Source organism: Bidens hawaiensis, unplaced genomic scaffold (assembly GCF_021521415.1).
Source record: "Bidens hawaiensis isolate Kalapana, Puna unplaced genomic scaffold, B.hawaiensis_p1.1 tig00004864_1, whole genome shotgun sequence".
NCBI classification, from domain to species: Eukaryota; Viridiplantae; Streptophyta; class Magnoliopsida; order Asterales; family Asteraceae; genus Bidens; species Bidens hawaiensis.
The window spans coordinates 1,189,117-1,207,039 of NW_027491306.1; the positions used below are offsets into that span (position 1 = coordinate 1,189,117).

At 41.6% G+C, this 17,923-nt stretch overlaps 1 protein-coding gene across 1 annotated transcript in view; it reads left to right on the forward strand.

Moving 5' to 3' along the window:
- The first annotated feature begins 15,024 nt into the window (after positions 1 to 15,024).
- Positions 15,025 to 17,923, forward strand: part of LOC143628276 (pectinesterase 1-like) — a 105,982-nt gene continuing 103,083 nt past the window's right edge. Inside the window, exon 1 of the mRNA XM_077097910.1 lies at positions 15,025 to 15,795. Coding sequence (XP_076954025.1) covers positions 15,025 to 15,753 — 729 coding nt within the window. The 3' untranslated portion in view covers positions 15,754 to 15,795. The remainder of the gene's footprint in view (positions 15,796 to 17,923) is intronic.

Sequence of the window (17,923 nt, forward strand, 5' to 3'; positions counted from 1 at the left end):
CGAGGCTCCCCTGCCAAACACTCGATGAGGTTAAAGCATGGGCCGAAACACGTCAAAGAGAATTTCAAGCTGAGTTGGATGAACGTTTACGTTCACTCCAACAAGTGGAAGAATTCGAATACGACGATGATTCGGAGGAATCCGAGGAAGACGCGAACCCTCGTCATAAGGCGAAAGGGAAGCGTAAAGAAACGGATTCCCAACCGAGAAGGCGTTTTGGAGAAGCATTCAGCCCAATAAACGTGGGCAACAGCCCACGGGACTTCTCCAAAACATTCACGCCAACTGCGGCAAGGGCGGGAACGTCCAAATTCGCAAGGGACATTGCGGAAGCAATCGCCCCAAGAAGTGCCAAACAAATGTCCAACATAGGCACGTATGATGGTATTTCTGACCCTGACGATCACTTGAACAGATTCATCGCGGGGGCGACCGTCAGTAACTGGACGGAACCCACGTGGTGTTATATGTTCCAGATGACACTGGTCGGGGCAGCTAGAGCGTGGTTTGACCGTCTACCGGTCCACCACATCTACGATTGGGCAGACTTCCAACAGAAGTTCAGCCAACACTTCAGTCAGCAAAGAAAGTACACTGAGGAGCAGTGGACAATCCTCAAGTGCGTCCGAGAGGAGGAGGAATCTTTGCCTGACTTCATCACTCGCTTCAACTCGAAGAAGCTAAGCCTGGGCAACGTTAGCGAAGATCTCGTTCGCGCCGCTTTCATCCAAGGCGCAAACGACCCGGAACTCATCCGCACTCTAACGGGCAAAGATGGCATGCCATCAACATGGGATGCCATCATGACCGCAGCTAAACGCTTTGCGGAAACTGAGAGGCAACTGGGTAGAGATCTTCCGCAGAGTACGAACCTCTACACCGAGAAAAGGAGGGAAAACAACGTCCTTACCGCCCGATTAAACAAAAAACGGAAGCTGGGCATTTGGCAGTCAAGGGTAAACTTTGACACCCCGTCCAGCTTCCAACATCGGTTGGGCGGAAGAGATAACGTGAAACCGGAGAAGAACTCCAGGTGGACGCCACTCACAAAGAGTGTGACTGAGATATTCGCCACGGAGGAGCTCCCGTGGCCGAAGGCTCCATACATCCGACAACGCCACAATGCTGACCGGAGAAAGTATTGTGATTTTCACAAAACCAAGGGTCACAACACTGAAGAATGCTTAGACGTAAAGAACTTGGTCGAAGCATTTGTCAAGGATGGGACACTCGCACACCTTGTGGCGAAATGAGCGTCGAGCAGGCTGATGCGTGAACCCCAGCTGGGGAAACGCACGAATAAAATCGCAGCTTCAACGGAGACTACATACTGCGTAAACAACGAGATCCCGAACAAGATACATGTCGGCTCGATGGTGCTCCCATCCAAGCCACGTCTAATGGGAGCTCAATTACACAGTTTGTATGTAGATCAATTCCAAATTTGTAAAGAAAAGGCCTAGAGCCACTTCTAATGGAAACGATTCTCCTTCAAATTGAAGCTGATGATTTTACATTTATATTTTATGAACTTTGCACATAAAGATGCCGGTATCCGCCGCATCAAGTGAAGAATCGTTGCGCAGGGAAGGCGGCAAAACCCGCACAAACCCAAAAGCATCAAACCTTCACGCAGGTCAGTTAAAGGGGAAAAGTTCAGCCATCCCACTATGTGAAAGTGCCGGAATATCCGCATGAATCCTGGTAGCGGAAGCTGAACACTAACCTATTAACAACCACGCGTTGAACGGTCGATTCGAACACTAATAACGGTAGTCACCGCATCACGTAAAGAATCGTTGAGTGGGGAAGGCGGCAAAACCCGCATAAACCCAAAAGCATCAAACCTTCACGCAGGTCAGTTAAAGGGGAAAGTTCAGCCATCCCACTATGTGAAAGTGCCGGTCTATCCGCATGAATCCTGGTAGCGGAAGCTGAACACTAACCCATTAACAAACGCGCGTCGAACGGTTAAAAGTCATTCTGAAAGAATAAGGAAAAACCTATGCGCGGGTCAGACATAGGTAAAGTTTAGCCATCCTGCCAAGTGCAAGTGACGGTCCTATCCGCACAATCACAAAGGGGGGAGCAAAACTTCAACCTATTGTCAACCACGTTCAAGGTTAACCTATTCTAAATACTTGGAAAATTGCTAATTTAAACTAAGTATGCACGTCATATAAGGTTTATAAAGCAATGAACCCAAAGAAGGAAATAACAGTCTTATCCGCAAAAAAGATTTGTATCTCAAGATATATTACAAGATTGGCCGGGTAACTACCCGCCTACAAGAAAACAAAATCTAGTCTATCCTAGCAGCGGGAAGGGATCTTCAGAATCAAGCTTCAGGACCACTTCCACTTGGACCCGCCCCATCAGTAGAGCGTGGCGGTTCAAGAAAAGCTCTGAGGATAGCAAGTCCATCATCAGCGGCAGCGACTTCGTTCACATTCTCCACCACCGGATGCGGGAAGGCGGCATATTGGTTCACCGCTTGGTCATATGCAGCTTCGGTGTCCACATCGAACAAAGGGAAGTTGGAAGGCGGGAAGCCTTTCTCAACGAACCCTAGACCAAGCAGGAAGCCGGCCTTTTCCCCATCCTCATGAGAAGCATTGAGGGCTGCGCTCATGGCATCATCGTAAGTAGTCTCTGAGAAGACCCGATGCACAACCTACAAAGAAATATTTAAGTGTCAAAACCTTTCCTATGTACAAAGGAAAGCGTGAAGACGTAAAGCTAAACATACCTGAGACAACGCTTCTCGAAGAAGCCATTCCTTGGCAACCAGAGCTTCTTGGAGGGCGGCTTGAGCTTGGTTGCGGGCGCGTTCGGCTTCGCTTTTGTTAAGGTTGGCAAGTAGCACTTCCTTTGCAGCAGCCTCTTCAACGCCCTTAAGCTTCCGCTCGGTGTGGTCAAGCACGCCCCTCTGGTCCAGGATCTCTTGGAGCTTCTTGGCATCTTCCATCGCCAAGGCATCATGAGCACGTTGGAGAGCCTCTAATTTGGCCTTGAGCTCCTCGTTCTCCACGCGTAAAGGCTCAGCAACGGCTTCAGCCTTGGTGGCCCTCTCGGTTGCGTTCCTCGCAGTCTCCTTAGCCAGCCGAAGCTGTTCGTTAACAGCTTGGGCAGCCTTGGAGCGGGCCTCGAGTCGCACTTGAACCTCAACCTCGAGGGCCTTGAAGGCCTTCTCCTTCTCCGCAGCAGCTGCGGCCAACTGTTGGTTCTCCTCCCGAAGAGCCCGCGCTTGAGATACTTCCTTGGCGCGAGCTGCTTTCAACTTGTCGTTTTCACGACAAAGCAGCTCGACGCGCGGCTGCATCCGGGCCTGGAGAATCCGAAGCTCATTGGTTAGCCTACCCTCCTGGTAGCTAGCCATGGCTTCCCCCAACGCACCATGGGGAGCAGCGTGGCGAGCCCATTCCACGCACTCCACAGGGGTACGAAGGGTTGTTCCTCGGCGGATGTTCCATCGCAGAACATACACTTCATTGGAATCCGACACTGCAAAAGAAACAAAGCAGTTAAGAAAAGATGAAGAAATATATAAGAAAGGCCAAAAGAACCCTACGCACCTGTAGGGTCGATCACAGGCCGATAGCCACCAAACCCATCGCCTGAACCTAAGGGAAATCCATCCAAAAGGTCGGGAAGATGGGAAGGTGACAAAGATTGGCGAGAAGCCCCGCGCGTACCTGAAGGGCCGGCCGTCGTTGCCGGTGGCGGAGGCATAGTAGCGGCCGCCGCGGTCGCCGCCGCGGAATCCGCAGCAATCGTAACCGCCGGCTCGGTGAAAGATGCTGTAAAAATCGCACTTACCACCGGCGATGACGTCATCTCAGCTGGAACAGTCGGCTCAAGGGAGTGAGCAACTGATCCAGCGGAAGCAGGCGCAGGCGCCTGGGTCGTCGCCTCAGGTAGGCTGACCGAGCCTACCGTCATCGGCGGAGGGGTACTCCTCTGCGCTCCACCCTGGAATGCGTCAACATCCACGCCTGCACAAGAAGATAAGTGTTTCAATAAAATTATAAAGTGATAAATCTACAAAGATAAGAAGGACGTTTGTACTTACGGGTTTTCTTGAGCCTGAACGTACGGATGGGCGGGGACGAACCCGATGGAGCCGGTCTCTTGATGCCGGTCACTGTCGTCGTCATTGGTTCTCCGGAGGTAACAGTCGTAGCCTCCGGAGCAGTGGTCTTCTCACCACCGGGGTTCCCCGCCACCCCTACACTATCTGACTCAGTGTCAGATAGGACCACTGGATCGGCTGTGGAGGCCGCCTTCTCCTTCCCTTTTCCGCCGGCAGCCTTCTTTTTCCGCACCAACGGAGGACCATCTGCGGATTCCTCAGAAGAAGACGGGATGTCAAGAATTCCAGCAGCAGGTACAGCATTGAGGGGTTGAGGATAGAATAACGCCTTACCTGGCCGCCGGTGGCTTAGGATCTCGTGGCCCAGCGGATAGACCTCCACAAACCGATCCGCCGTTTGTTCCAGGATGGGCAACTCGTTCTCGTCTAGAGCACGAGTACCCACCCGCACGGGACCGTCAGCTTCCCGCGGGTACAGGAGCGACTCCAAATCGTTCCCCTCTGAAAGAAAAGAAACAGTTAGAAGACAAACTCATATCAGTAAGAAAGACAAGACATACCATAAGGAATAGAGTTCAAACCGTATTCGAGAAGGATGGGAAACCGAGACGCCTCCTTCCATACCCGGCTCATCCCCAACATCACCATCCCGGACTCCGCAAACCGGTAAACCGGAGATTGGACCCGGGATATCTTCGCGAACCATTCCGCCTCCTGGTAGTTGGAAGCGTGAAGGCTCGGAAGCGCTTGCCCCTTCTTAAACTTCATGGCAATGGGGATGGCGCGGGCAGAAATGTAGAAGAACTCCCGCTTCCACGATCGGAGACTGCGCTCGGTCGCGCAAATCTTCAAACCCTTAATACGGGTTGTCAGGGTGTACCACCCCTGGATGCACCTCCAAGTATAGAAGGTCATCAGGCGGTCCACATAGGTCTCAATACCCAGAATCCGGCACACCCACTCGAAGTGCCGGATCTTGGCAATCGCCATCGGATGCACCTCGGTCAGGTGCACACCGTGCCTCTCCAGGACACGGTACACAAACTTTGTCAATGGGAACCTAAGGTTCCCATAAACAAAGAATGCAGCATATACCCCGATCTTGCCGCTGGGGGCATCGTACACAGTCTGGTGGGGTTCAGGAAACTCAGGCTCAAGAGACTCAAGCATGAATTTCCTGACGACGTACTGGTACAGATCGACAGGTAGAGCACACTGGCACTCGCCAGCAGTACTCCTATCGTCGGCTACAGCTTCAGCATCATGGGAAGACATATTGCAGAGGAAGAAGAAACGATTTCGGAGGAATGCTCAACTGAATAAGGGAGTATTCACCAGAAATCGCTTTAGAGATGAAGAGAAGAAGTAAAGGTGTGAATTACAAAGGACCCTCTTCCCCTTTATATAGTGATCGCAATTAATGCGGTGAATTTAATGCGAAGGAGAGAGAAATTGAAGGTGCAATGAAACCGTGACATGTGGCACCGGGCAAGCTGGCAACAGCTGTTGACAGGACGAGTGCCATTAATTTCGCGGCCACGCGCCCGAAAAATCGCGCCCACGCGCCGTAAAAAGCGTCTGGAATGACCATATAATGTCACGTCGCCATAACTTCCAGTAGGTCCTGACACAGTCAGAAGAAACCGTCGCACGACGACTGTTCTTATCCTTTCACCAACTTCAAATTTCAAAGATTCAAAAAGATTCGAAAAGTAAGCGGGAAAAACCCCTTACCCTGGCTATCCAGTTCACCGTAAGACGGCTGCGGGTACAGTGTTAAGGCAAAACCCTTCACATACCTAGCACCCGCAGGGAACAGAAGCCAAGAATACCCAATTATGAAGCCAGGTGCGGGTACAGTGTAAAGGCAAAACCCTTCACATACCTAGCACCCGCAGGGCACGGAAACCGGAAAAACCCAATTATGAAGCCGGGTGCGGGTACAGTGTAAAGGCAAAACCCTTCACATACCTAGCACCCGCAGGGAACGGAAACCGGAAAAAACCCGACTATAAAGCCGGGTGCAGGTACAGTGTTAAGGCAAAACCCTTCACATACCTAACACCCACAGGGAAGTGAAGCCGAGAATATCTTGGCATTCCACCCAACTACAAAACGGGCACAGGTACAGTGTTAAGGCAAAACCCTTCACGTACCTAACACCCGTAAAAAGTCATACCTCGGCACCCAATTGTAAGTCGGGCGCGGGTACAGTGTTAAGGCAAAACCCTTCACATACCTAGCGCCCGCAGGGGATTAAACGCCAGGAACACCTCGGCAACCATAAGTCAGGTGCGGGTACAGTGTCAAGGCAAAACCCTTCGCGAACCTAGCACCTGCAGGGATTTGACGCCAGGGATACCATGGGAGTAAAGTAACTATTAAGACGAAGTGCGGGTACAGCGTCAAGGCAAAACCCTTCGCATACCGAGCACTCCATGGGAATTGAAACCAAGAAGGATCTTCTGGGCCATGCTTGCAGAAACGGGATTAACATCCCCGCATAGCGGGAACGTCAAGAACTAGATTGTTTGAAACTTCAGGATGGAATTGGTGGTTATAACATGATTGATCACTATGTTCAAAACCACCAAGACCTCATGGAGAATCTACACAAAAGGTTCTAAACGCTCCTGACTTGCGGGGAGGTTACAGACCTATCCGCATCATCCCAGAGATCAAGCAGAACATTGGGAAATTCTGCGTGACATTGGGAAACCCGTGGGTAAGACTTCCCGCGGAAAACCCATAAAACTAAACCCTTTTCAAAAACCCCTCGCTTAAGTCCAAAAGTTCACCTCACTTTATTAAACATTCATGAGAAGAACATTGGACTGGGGGGACTTGAAGAGGTAGGTCCCAGCAGAGGTGGTTAGGACCCGCAAGACTCCCTTAAAAGGAGACGTCTGCGCAGTTGAACACGCAAGACTCCTTAAACGGACGTCTGCGCAGTTGAACACGCAGACTTCACCATAGGGACGTCTGCGCCGCGACCTACCAAACCCGCAGGACCCACCACGCTCAGAGTTGTGACGACCTCACATGCGGTACGCAAGCTGGTCCCGCAGGAAATGCCTCCCTATGGTTTCCAAGTAACCCGCCTGTTCCCGCAGGCGCGGGTACCCGCCATTAGGGACTGGCCACCCGCGCAGCATGGCTACACGCATAAGGCTTAACACTCATAATAATTCAGTAGTCACCTGAAGAAGGAATGAGCAAAGTCGGGAACATTCCCGCATAAAGGCGGGAGGGGGAAAACTCCCGCCTAAATGAGCCAGTCCGTATAATAATGGAGGATCTTTTGTGTGATACCTGACGAGGTATGGACAAAAGATCTGACCAAGGATACGACAGCTCACTGACAGCAGCATGGCAGACAACACGCCACAGCACTGTGACCAATAGCCGCCGCCTGCTCACCAACTCCTGCCATACCACGTGCCTAGCCTGTAGTTGGTGGAAAAGGAAAAGTAAACAGCACGCCTGGTCACTATCAGCCGCTGCCTATCCACCAATTACCAGCAGAGCACGTGTGTAGGCCACAGTTGGCAGAGTACTAGGCCGGCTAAACCTCTTTGGAAACCCACATTCGGCTATAAAAGACATCAAATGGTATTATCATTTCATCATCTAATATCTGATATAATTTACCTGATAACTGTTCTAGTATTATTAATATACTTTTATATTCAAAGAGTAATATAGACTGATTCTCACGCCGGAGGGTGGTCACAAGGAGGAACCCCCCCTTTCTTAGTGACGAGCTCACGGTGTCTGTTTTGCAGGTTATCGGAAGAACCATCTTGCCGGAATTAACCCCTCATGGGAAACGTCTATCTAACCCTCAGGTTACTCGTAATCTGTCGGGGTTCTACTGGTGTTTCTTCACAGTTCTTGCTCATATTCAATTTCAATTATGAATATACCAACAGTGATATCTGAGCGGTTTTCAAAATCGTTTTGGGAAATACCATTAAAATCAATCAGCAATGGTTTAATAATCGGTCATATCGGTTTGCTCAAAAAAATTTATCGATTAAACCAACAATTAATTACTTCGATCAATTGGGAAGACGTTGTTTTGATTGAATCAATCAAGAACAGAAAGCAGGCAACGACAATAATCAATTAGGCATTTTTCATAGGAAATTGATCAAGGCTGTTTATCAATGGCGCAATCGGAAATTGATCGGGGTTGTTTGTCATCTGCACCAAATAAAAAACAGAGACAAAGTTATCATCCATCAAAAATAAAAGTTTGTTTATTAATTAGAATTCTGTTCGATTAGAAATTGTGTATTGGTTTGATTTGCATCAGTTGATCCGATTCACGAGTAAAAGAATCAACAGTTTTTGAAAGGAAATAGCTATTGATAATTATTTCATTACTGTGTAATCAATAACATAAGGATAAGAATCATTACTGTATTTTTTTGAATTCTCAATTCAATTTAATCAATTTCGAATTCAGTGGATTTGAACATAAGGATAAGAATCATTACTGTACTTTTTTGAATTCTCAATTTCAATTTAATCAATTTCGAATTCAGTGAATTTGAGAAGAAGGCGTCAAGTTTTCGTGTTGGTTTGAGGGTCATCATCAAAGAATTAATGTTTCTTTTGTTGATTATTTCATCAAACAATTGTTTTAGCGAATAATTGTGTGAAGAATTAGAGGATTAAAGGTTTTGTTTTTCTCTCAATATCAAGATATTGCAAGTCTTGAATATTGAGTAAAATAAACAAAATTAGGAGGAAAGGAAATGTGATATTTGTTACAAAATCATGTATAACTTAGTATTTACTTATCAAATAAACAATTACCCATTTATTGCGTAACGAACAAACGAATAACCAAACGAGACTGACTATAACCAGGATATCCCGGAGGCCATCTATAAGTGATATATGCATATTAGAAGCTAACACGTTGATATTATGGCCATAATACATAGCAAACCTGTTAAAGGAAAAGATGCTCATTTAACAATACGCTATGACCTTAAACACGAAAGCTAGTTTCAAAACAAGCATTGTATCATTCATTAAGCCGAAAAGACTTACAAAACACTTATTTGAGATGTTTTAAGCAATCCGTGAAAATATTTTGGATTTTTACAATTAAATGGATGTTTTTCTTAATTTACAAAAAACTTGGCCGAAAAACACTCGTTTTCGTGTTGTTTGTCGCACCCGGTTTATTTTTCTTGCCAAAAACCGAAACCAAAATAAATTTGAATGCAGAATTTCACGTTTGGCCTGAAAAATGAGGCAAATGGACCAACCCCACCTTAGGGGCGGCCGCAATTCATGGGGAACCTCACCCCCCCCCCCCCCCATATTTCTTCACATATAAGCAAGCAAATGAGATACTTTACACTTATTTAATCCAAAACCTGGACAAACAACTTCTGCTCTCTTCCTTACATAAAAACCTTAAGGTAAAAACACTAAATTTTGATTATCTAAGCTTGATTTTTACATGTTTATATGCACAGAATTATAGTTTGATTACCAAAAATCACTTCTAACCATGAAGAAACCCTTAAAATGATCCAAAAACATATTTTGATCCCAAACATGGATAGAAATCAAAATCAAACACTTTTTTGGCCAAAAATACGGATTAGGAGGTCTAAATCGCGTTTTTACGGTTCAAAAACTCGATTTGAAACCCTAACCAAAACCCTTTGTTTCAAGGCTGGATGATTGATGCTACATGCTTAGTTTGTGATATATGACCTGTATATACACTGGCTAGATGGCCAAGAACCCAAAAAAACGAAAAAAGGGTCAAAACAACCGAAAACCGCAAAGGTATTACGGAAACCCTCGTTTAGGGGCTGTTTAAGATTAGATTGTGACGTGCTTGTTGTTAGACTATGAAAATTTTCAGGGACATCAGGGTCCATATTAATGAGTCCTTGTCCAAACTTGGGAACTTTTTGATTGGAGAATTTATTACCGTTTGTTAGGGTTTATTTGGGAAAATAGTTAAGATGATTGTAAAATTATGAAATTATGTGGAGAACTCAGGTAATACATAACATAATGACATATAAATTTTTGCGTCAATTGGAGAACCCTAGATATGGTTTCTGGATTTGCGTCTATTCGAGTTTTAACGGTCGTTTTTGGCTCAAGGTAATTTAGAAAAGTTGTTGAGTTCTGGAAATTTTATAGGGGATTTTGGAAGCCATTTGAACCACTCAGAAAAATTATTGGATTTTTCAGAAATCATTTGATATAAACGGATGATTTACCTATTAAAAATAGCATATAAAATGAATTTTTATAAATTAATGAATAAGTAAATATTTTCAGAAATATTTTTATAAAAATATACATAAATTAATTAGTGAGTGTATAAATTTTTGTAATTTAACGATAAACAGATAATTAGTTTTACTAATTTGAAAGTTAAACAAATACAATTCTGATAAAACCGGCAGTTTTGTTATTAACAAACCTGCTGGGATATTAGAACATCATGAGTTGTCAAAAATCATATTTTGGGTTAATTGAATTAAACCGAACATTTTGTGAGAAATCTAGACAATTCGGATAAATTGTGCGCGCTTTTCTCCTAACCAAACTGCATAAAACGGAAATGAGTCTCGTAGCGAACCCAGACATCTAAACTCTAATTTCTCTTTATAAATTGAATCATTTTATCAACCTACATGTTTACCCGAGTTTGTATGATCTTACCTATTTCTGAAACGTGTAAACAACCAACTTAGCCAGCACGTGAAACGGTGAAACTGAGCCAAGTTTGATTTTAAACATTAGACATTGAACAACGTCACAATCTAAGACTAATGACATGTTCTGGGCGTGATAGCTATACCCAGACTAGATATACAGCCTGGTTTAGTATGAAGACTATAATAATATTGAAATATTAATATTATAATACCGATTGTAGGAACCGAGTGGTAACATGCGAAACGAACCACTAACTGATATTATGCTGAGTACACCATTATACAGTGAATTTCATGACCTCTCTTTCTAAATTGTTTTACAAACTTTTGGGGTGAAAAGCATGTTTGTTTATACCTGTATATCTAAAAACATGTGATGATGTGAATTATCTAAGTGCTAACACATAAAAGTTCCCACAAACACAGTGATTAACTTTGAGCCGGTGGCTTGTGAATAGTACTATTGGTTTGACAAACCCAAACGGGTCCGGCATGGATGCCGAGACATTTACACTGTTTTCACATGACATAATTATACAAACACGCTATGTAGTGTTAGACAAAGCTACCCGGGGCATGTTGTGGGCGGAAGGGGGGCCATGATGGTTGATATTGCGTGGGAAATGGAGGCACGTGGTACGAACAAACAGTCAATTCTTCACTGTAACTTAGCATAATTACATCACAAACATACAAACATACATACATACATACATATATACAAACTATGATTATTATGGTTACGCATAACTAATTTGTCGAAACTCGTGAAACTCGCCAACTATTCGTAGTTGACCTATTTTAACATGCTTTTCAGGTGTACCAAAATTGGAATAGAATGATGATGTGCTACGTGTTTTGAATTCTGGTCGATGCTATGTAAATAGATGCAAGTGTACTAGTAAGAAGTAAGGTAGTTTAACGGACTGGTTTTGATTTGTATCACTTAGTTTGTAAACGAAGATAGAACAATGCAATATATTGTAAATTAGTTTGAAATGTTTCTTTATAAACAATGTGGTTGATACCAGAGGTATCTGTTACATTCCCATTTTACGCTTCCGCATTTGCAGTTGAGGTGTGACAGGAAAACAAACGGTTTAGTTTTTGGTTAAGAGGAATTGAGATAAACGACGGAGAAGAGAGTTTCATTGTCAACGGAAGAGAGGCAGGTTTGATTGTCAACAGCAGATTGGCGGGATTGACTTTCAATAGCAAGGCGGATTTTGACTTTCAACGGCGAGCGGGTTTGACCAGGATTAGTGAACCAAAAGGTTAAACAAGTTTTGTTTTCTTAAAATTTTACAAGTATTATCATATCGGTTTAGTACTTGTGGGAAGATAGGAAGGATTTATTGTATTAGAATAGAAGTAGACAAACATAATGGGTAACGAATCATCCAACAAAGAACTGGTTGCGATTAAGGAAGGAAGAACGTCAACTTTCCAATGTCCAATTCTTAACTCCACAAACTACACAATTTGGGCTGTAATGATTCAAGCAAGCTTTAATGTTTATGAATTTGGAAAACAGTATAATCAACTACAGATACTGAACTGGATGAAAAGAAAAATTAATATGGCAATAGCATTGCTATACCAAGCACTTCCAGAAAATATGGTTTTTCAAATTTCAAATGTTACTTCAGCAAAAGATATTTGGGATGCATTAAAGGTTCGATATGTGGGGGTTGATAGAGTTAAGGAAGCACACATTGAAACACTCGAGTTAAACTTTGAATCATTAAAGATGAATGTTAGTGAGTCACTCGATGTTTATGCCGGAAAAATTAGTCAAATCACATCACAAGCAAGTAGTCTTGGGCACACTTTGGATGATAAAAGATTAGTTCGAAAGATTTTGGGGTCTGTACCAGAAAAATCCATTCAGATAGTAGCAGCGACTGAACAGTTTGCAAACCTTAACACGATGTCGTTCCAAGAAGCAGTTGGGAGATTTAAAGCTTTCGAGGAATGCACTAAGAAGCAAACTAAGGAGGAAGACGTGCTAGGTAAACTTCTATTCACTAAAATGAATGAAAGGGAAATGAGCAAACACCATAAATGTGAGCATTGTGATTGTGGGAACTCATATCGGGAGGACTTTGAACGTGGTCAAGGAAAAGGTCGGGGTTCCGGTAGAAGTCTCGGCGATGGTTGAGTATAACAGGACAAACGTCACATACAGTGTCATAAGTGTCATGAACTTGGACATTGCATGAATGAGTGTCCAAAATGGGAAAGGAAATAGGAAACAAATTTGATCTGGGAGGAGGAACCAACTCTGTTGTAGAAGATCTTTAAGAATGAAGACCTCACTTAAACTATTTAGTTTAAGGGGGAGAGTTGGAAGTTAAACTAAATATTAGTTATGTTTTTAAACTATAAGGGTCTGTATGTTATTAGTGTACTATATGTTTAGGTTAAACGTATTATTGTAAATAGATTAGGGGCCAGTCATGTAATTAGGTTAAAACAGTTATGATTAAACGTTGTGTTGGTCAAAGGCGTCGCTGGGTAGGGTTTATATACCCCTCCATCGATTACTTTGTAAGTTGTATCAAATAATATTCAATAATCAAATTCGTGTTTGTATATCAATTCTTGTTAATATTCAATTTCAATTGTGAACAAACCAACACTAATGTGTTGGAATTATGTTTAGTGTTGGAATTATGTTTTAGGTCATAAGGAGAACTTGTCTTATCCTTTTCATCAAGAGGATTCAAGATACGCATTTGCTTATGATTTGTGGTTGCAATAAACACCCGTTTTAGTTTGGGCGGCCACCTTATTAGGAGGTTAGTTTTGGCGGCCAGCCACGCCATTCAAAGGTGGATGTGGGAAAATGACGGACAACCCTTCACGAACTTCCTTTGACATGCTCTTTGACGTTAGAAATAAGTTGTCAAATAAAATTGTATGTAGAGACTTGATGAAATAACCTATACAATCTATAGGGATTTCTAACGCAATGTGCTTTTTACCTAAATTTTTTAAATTTTAACAAGTTTTTAAAATTTTTGAGAAATACAAATACGCAATATGCACGTAGTTTGTTCAAATTGGGGCTTATAGTAATGCTGTTGTTTAAATTGGAGCTTGCAATAAATGAGTTGTTTGTTCAAATTGGAGCTTTTAGTAAATGAATTTGGTTACGGGTAGTATAATTTTGTAATTTCAATTATATCCCACTTTTTGTACTTTTGAAATTTGAGAATTTTTTTTCATATGCGCCTCATAATTTAATCATAGCCTAGAGCCGCTGGTCACACTCTCAGGCAGAGCCATAGAAAATAGCAAAAATCTAAATGCCAAAACACTAATATTTTTGACATTATAAACTTGTTGGTTGTAAAAGTCAAAATATAAAGACATCATTTGTATTTAAAACAATTTTAGTCATAATACCAAACTCTGAAACTACGCTCATCCCTATCCTCAGCTATGCACCCATGATTCGAATTTGGATATCCAAATTTGCGATATCATAAAATTTCAGATAGTGACACATGTAGTGAGGTATGCTAGTTAAGACAGATATGGATAACTCTAAATGAATGCATAAAAATCTTGAAGAGAAACGAGCATAAATAAGCTAAATGTAGCAAATGCTAGGTCATTTTCACGAGTTTTATTTAACACTATTTCAATATTAACCATGCTCTAATATCATACAACTAAGAGCATTCCCAGCACGCCCTCCATCCCCATACCTATAATTACACGACAATTCACTATATTTCTTTATTTTTTTTAATTAAATAATATCTTTTTATACTTTTATTATTACAGTTTTTCTTTTTTCACTCACAACCAATTTCAACAAATATTAAAAAATAAATATGACAAACAAAATGTCCCTAAATTTACAAAAAAATCACTAAACTTTCTCTCTTTCTCTTTTTACTCCACTTACAATCACTTAAAATCCCATCTTATAATTTACAAAATCTATTAATAAAAGTTTTAAGGGATGTGCTTGACAATGCTCCCAACTGAAAATGCATTGCAAGTCAACACGTTTCACGGACCAACTTGTACCGAACCTCTGGTCGAAATCATTACACATTTACACCAATCAACCATTTTCTTTCATTTAATAAACTAAATAAATAAAATAACCAAATCCACCTAACCAAAATTAACTATCATAAAGTCATCTTCAAGTCTTCAACCACCATTCATTCTTCTGCAACACGACACCTTCAGAAGCCCTCACTCATGGGAGAAGAAGAAGAAGAAGAATCCATCAATCTCGTCAACAGCGAAATACACACCGACGACGACGAATCAACCGCCGTTCCATCTCCCAAACGCCGTAGAACCGTAGCCGCGATCATCACTCTCTCACTCTTCGCCATCATCATCGCCTCCATAATCTCAGCCGCCGTAGTTCACAATCGCCACACCAAACCGTCGTTCAAAGCCGCCGACTCAATCAAAGCCGTGTGTGCCGTCACACAGAATCCGGAATCATGCATCACCGACATCTCCGCCGTTGATTCCGGTCACATCATTGATCCGGAGATGATATTCACTCTCACGCTTCAACTCTCCGTCAGAGAACTCATGAACGTATCTTCCTTGCCTAAAACCCTAATTTCGAGTTCAACGGATTTACGAAACGACTCCGCGTTGCGAGAGTGTGTGAGTCTGTTCGATGACGCGGTGAGTCAACTCAGTCGGTCGGTTGAGTCGATGCGCGTGAGGATTGGTGACCGGAAGACGGTGGTGATGACGGAGGAGGAAATGGCGGATTTGATGACGTGGATCAGTGCGGCGATGACGGATCTGGAGACGTGTGTGGATGGGTTGGAGGAGATGGGATCGACGGCTGTGGATGAAGTGAAGAGGAGGGTGCAGAGATCGAATGAGTACCTGAGTAACAGCTTAGCGATACTTGGGAATATGGAGGCAATACTTGACCAGTTTGGGCTTCACTTGCATTAAGATTCACGATATCGCCATTGGATGTCATTTTGTGTTGTGTTTGTAAATAATTTATTTAGGAGTGTTTATGTGAAACAGGCTGTGAAAGTTAAAAAGGTAAAACAAAAGGAAACGTTTGTATTTGGTGAAGTGTTTCAAAATCAATTTACAATTATATCAAATCAAATTACTTGGCAAAAAAACCAACAAATCCTTTTGGTTTACTCTTACTGATATAATTGTTTCTAAATATTGAACAAATATGGGTAAAGTTACACAACGTATTATTAATGCTAGCAAGTTTGAATGGTATTACTAGAGTTCGTAGATGGAAGTCGGTGCTAAATTGCCAACGCTACCACTGTCGGTACCAAGTTTGAAGGGTTTTGGCGTGTTCGAATTGTCAATACCACTGTCGCTACCAAGTTTAAAGGGCATTATAGGAAGTTGATGCTTATATTAGCTCCTCGACGTTCTATTCCAAGCCTCAATCAGTCAATCTCCTTTTCAAAGTTGTGATCTCCTCTTTAAATCCCAATAAAACAATCCTCGATCAAATTTGAATGGTTGGTGTGGGGGCTTGCAACTACGATGTTTAAATACGATTGGTGCGGCAATGAGGGAGCCTACGAGGATGAAGATGATGTCGTGTGAAGCATTTTAAGAAGTAGTGAGATATTATAGATGGGAAGATGAAGTTAATAAAAGGGTAATTCAATGAAGGGTAAAGTTAAAATCCAAAGTAAAACAAAAATGAGAAGAGTGTGAAGGAATCTAATCCATTGATCTTAGATTTGGATGGTAAAGAGTAATTTGATAATAAAAATTCATAAAAAGGACATTAAGGTAAAAACCCACTTATGAAAACTTTCTCTCTCCACATGCAAGGCACATGTCAATTCCCCATCATTTTAAAACGTTTATAACTTTTTCATACGACATTTAAAAATAAATCACAATAATAACAAGCGTTTTTTTTATTTTTAATATGAATATCATATTGCTATATAAAAATAAAAACAAATTAATGGGTTTTTTTATATTATGCTATTTGGTTGTTCATTGTGCTTTTTTAATTGGGTTTTTCTATGCATTGTGTTATAGATTTTGATTATTGTGTTTTTTTATTGGTGCTCATATTAAAGATAAAAATTAAAACAAATATTAAGTCATTGTGTCTTTATGCTCAACATATGTCTTTCTACTTATCATTGTGTAATACGTTCATGGTCTTTTGTTCAGGATTGATAGGCACCATTTACTTAATTTGAGAAACATAGTATTACGGTTCATTGTGTATTAGTTTAAGTCATTGTGTAATATGTAGTTTCCATTGTGTTTTACGTTTCAGGTTATTGTGTTATATGTATTAATCATTGTGTCTTACGTTTCAGGTCATTGTGTTATACGTATTCATCATGTGTTTTATGTTTCAGGTTATTGTGTAATTGTGTTTTAGGTATTAGATAATTTGTTGTTATTTTATCATTATATTTACATATTATTATTACACAACGGTGTTATTAGTATTAAAAAAAACACAATGATGAGTTGAAAGACAAAATGACAAAAAAAAAAAAACCAAAAACAAAAACAAAAACAAAAAAAACAGTGGCAAACAGAAAGAAAGACAAAGTGATGAAAAAAGAAACAATGGTAAGCAAAGACATAATGACGTAATTTTTGTTTTAATTTTTATATAACAAAATTGTACTCATATTAAAGATAAAGAAGCGCTTGTTATTATGGTGATTTTTTTTAAATATCATATGAAAAAATTATAGACGTTTTAAAATGATGAATGAATTACATGCGACTTGCATGTGGAGAGAGAAATGTGTACTATTACTTTTATATCCTTTTTTCCTTTGATCCCCACTTTACACATGTCAATTAACTATGGCTTCTCACACTTATTATTTTTGTTGGCCATTGTAGAATAACTCAACCCATTCAATGAATTCCAAATCATTAAACAAGTTCACAAATAAAACATGTTACATATTTTTTTTTCTTGAATTAATTTCAATTCCTTCGAGATTTTCCTTGGGAGATTCCAATTCTTTATTAAATACACAGAGCATGTCACATAATTTCACAAAAAAACATAACCCGCTTCTTCAAAAGCGATTTATTTGCAATTTACTAGTTGGATGGGCTCCATCCAAGCCCATGAAACATTGAAATATTT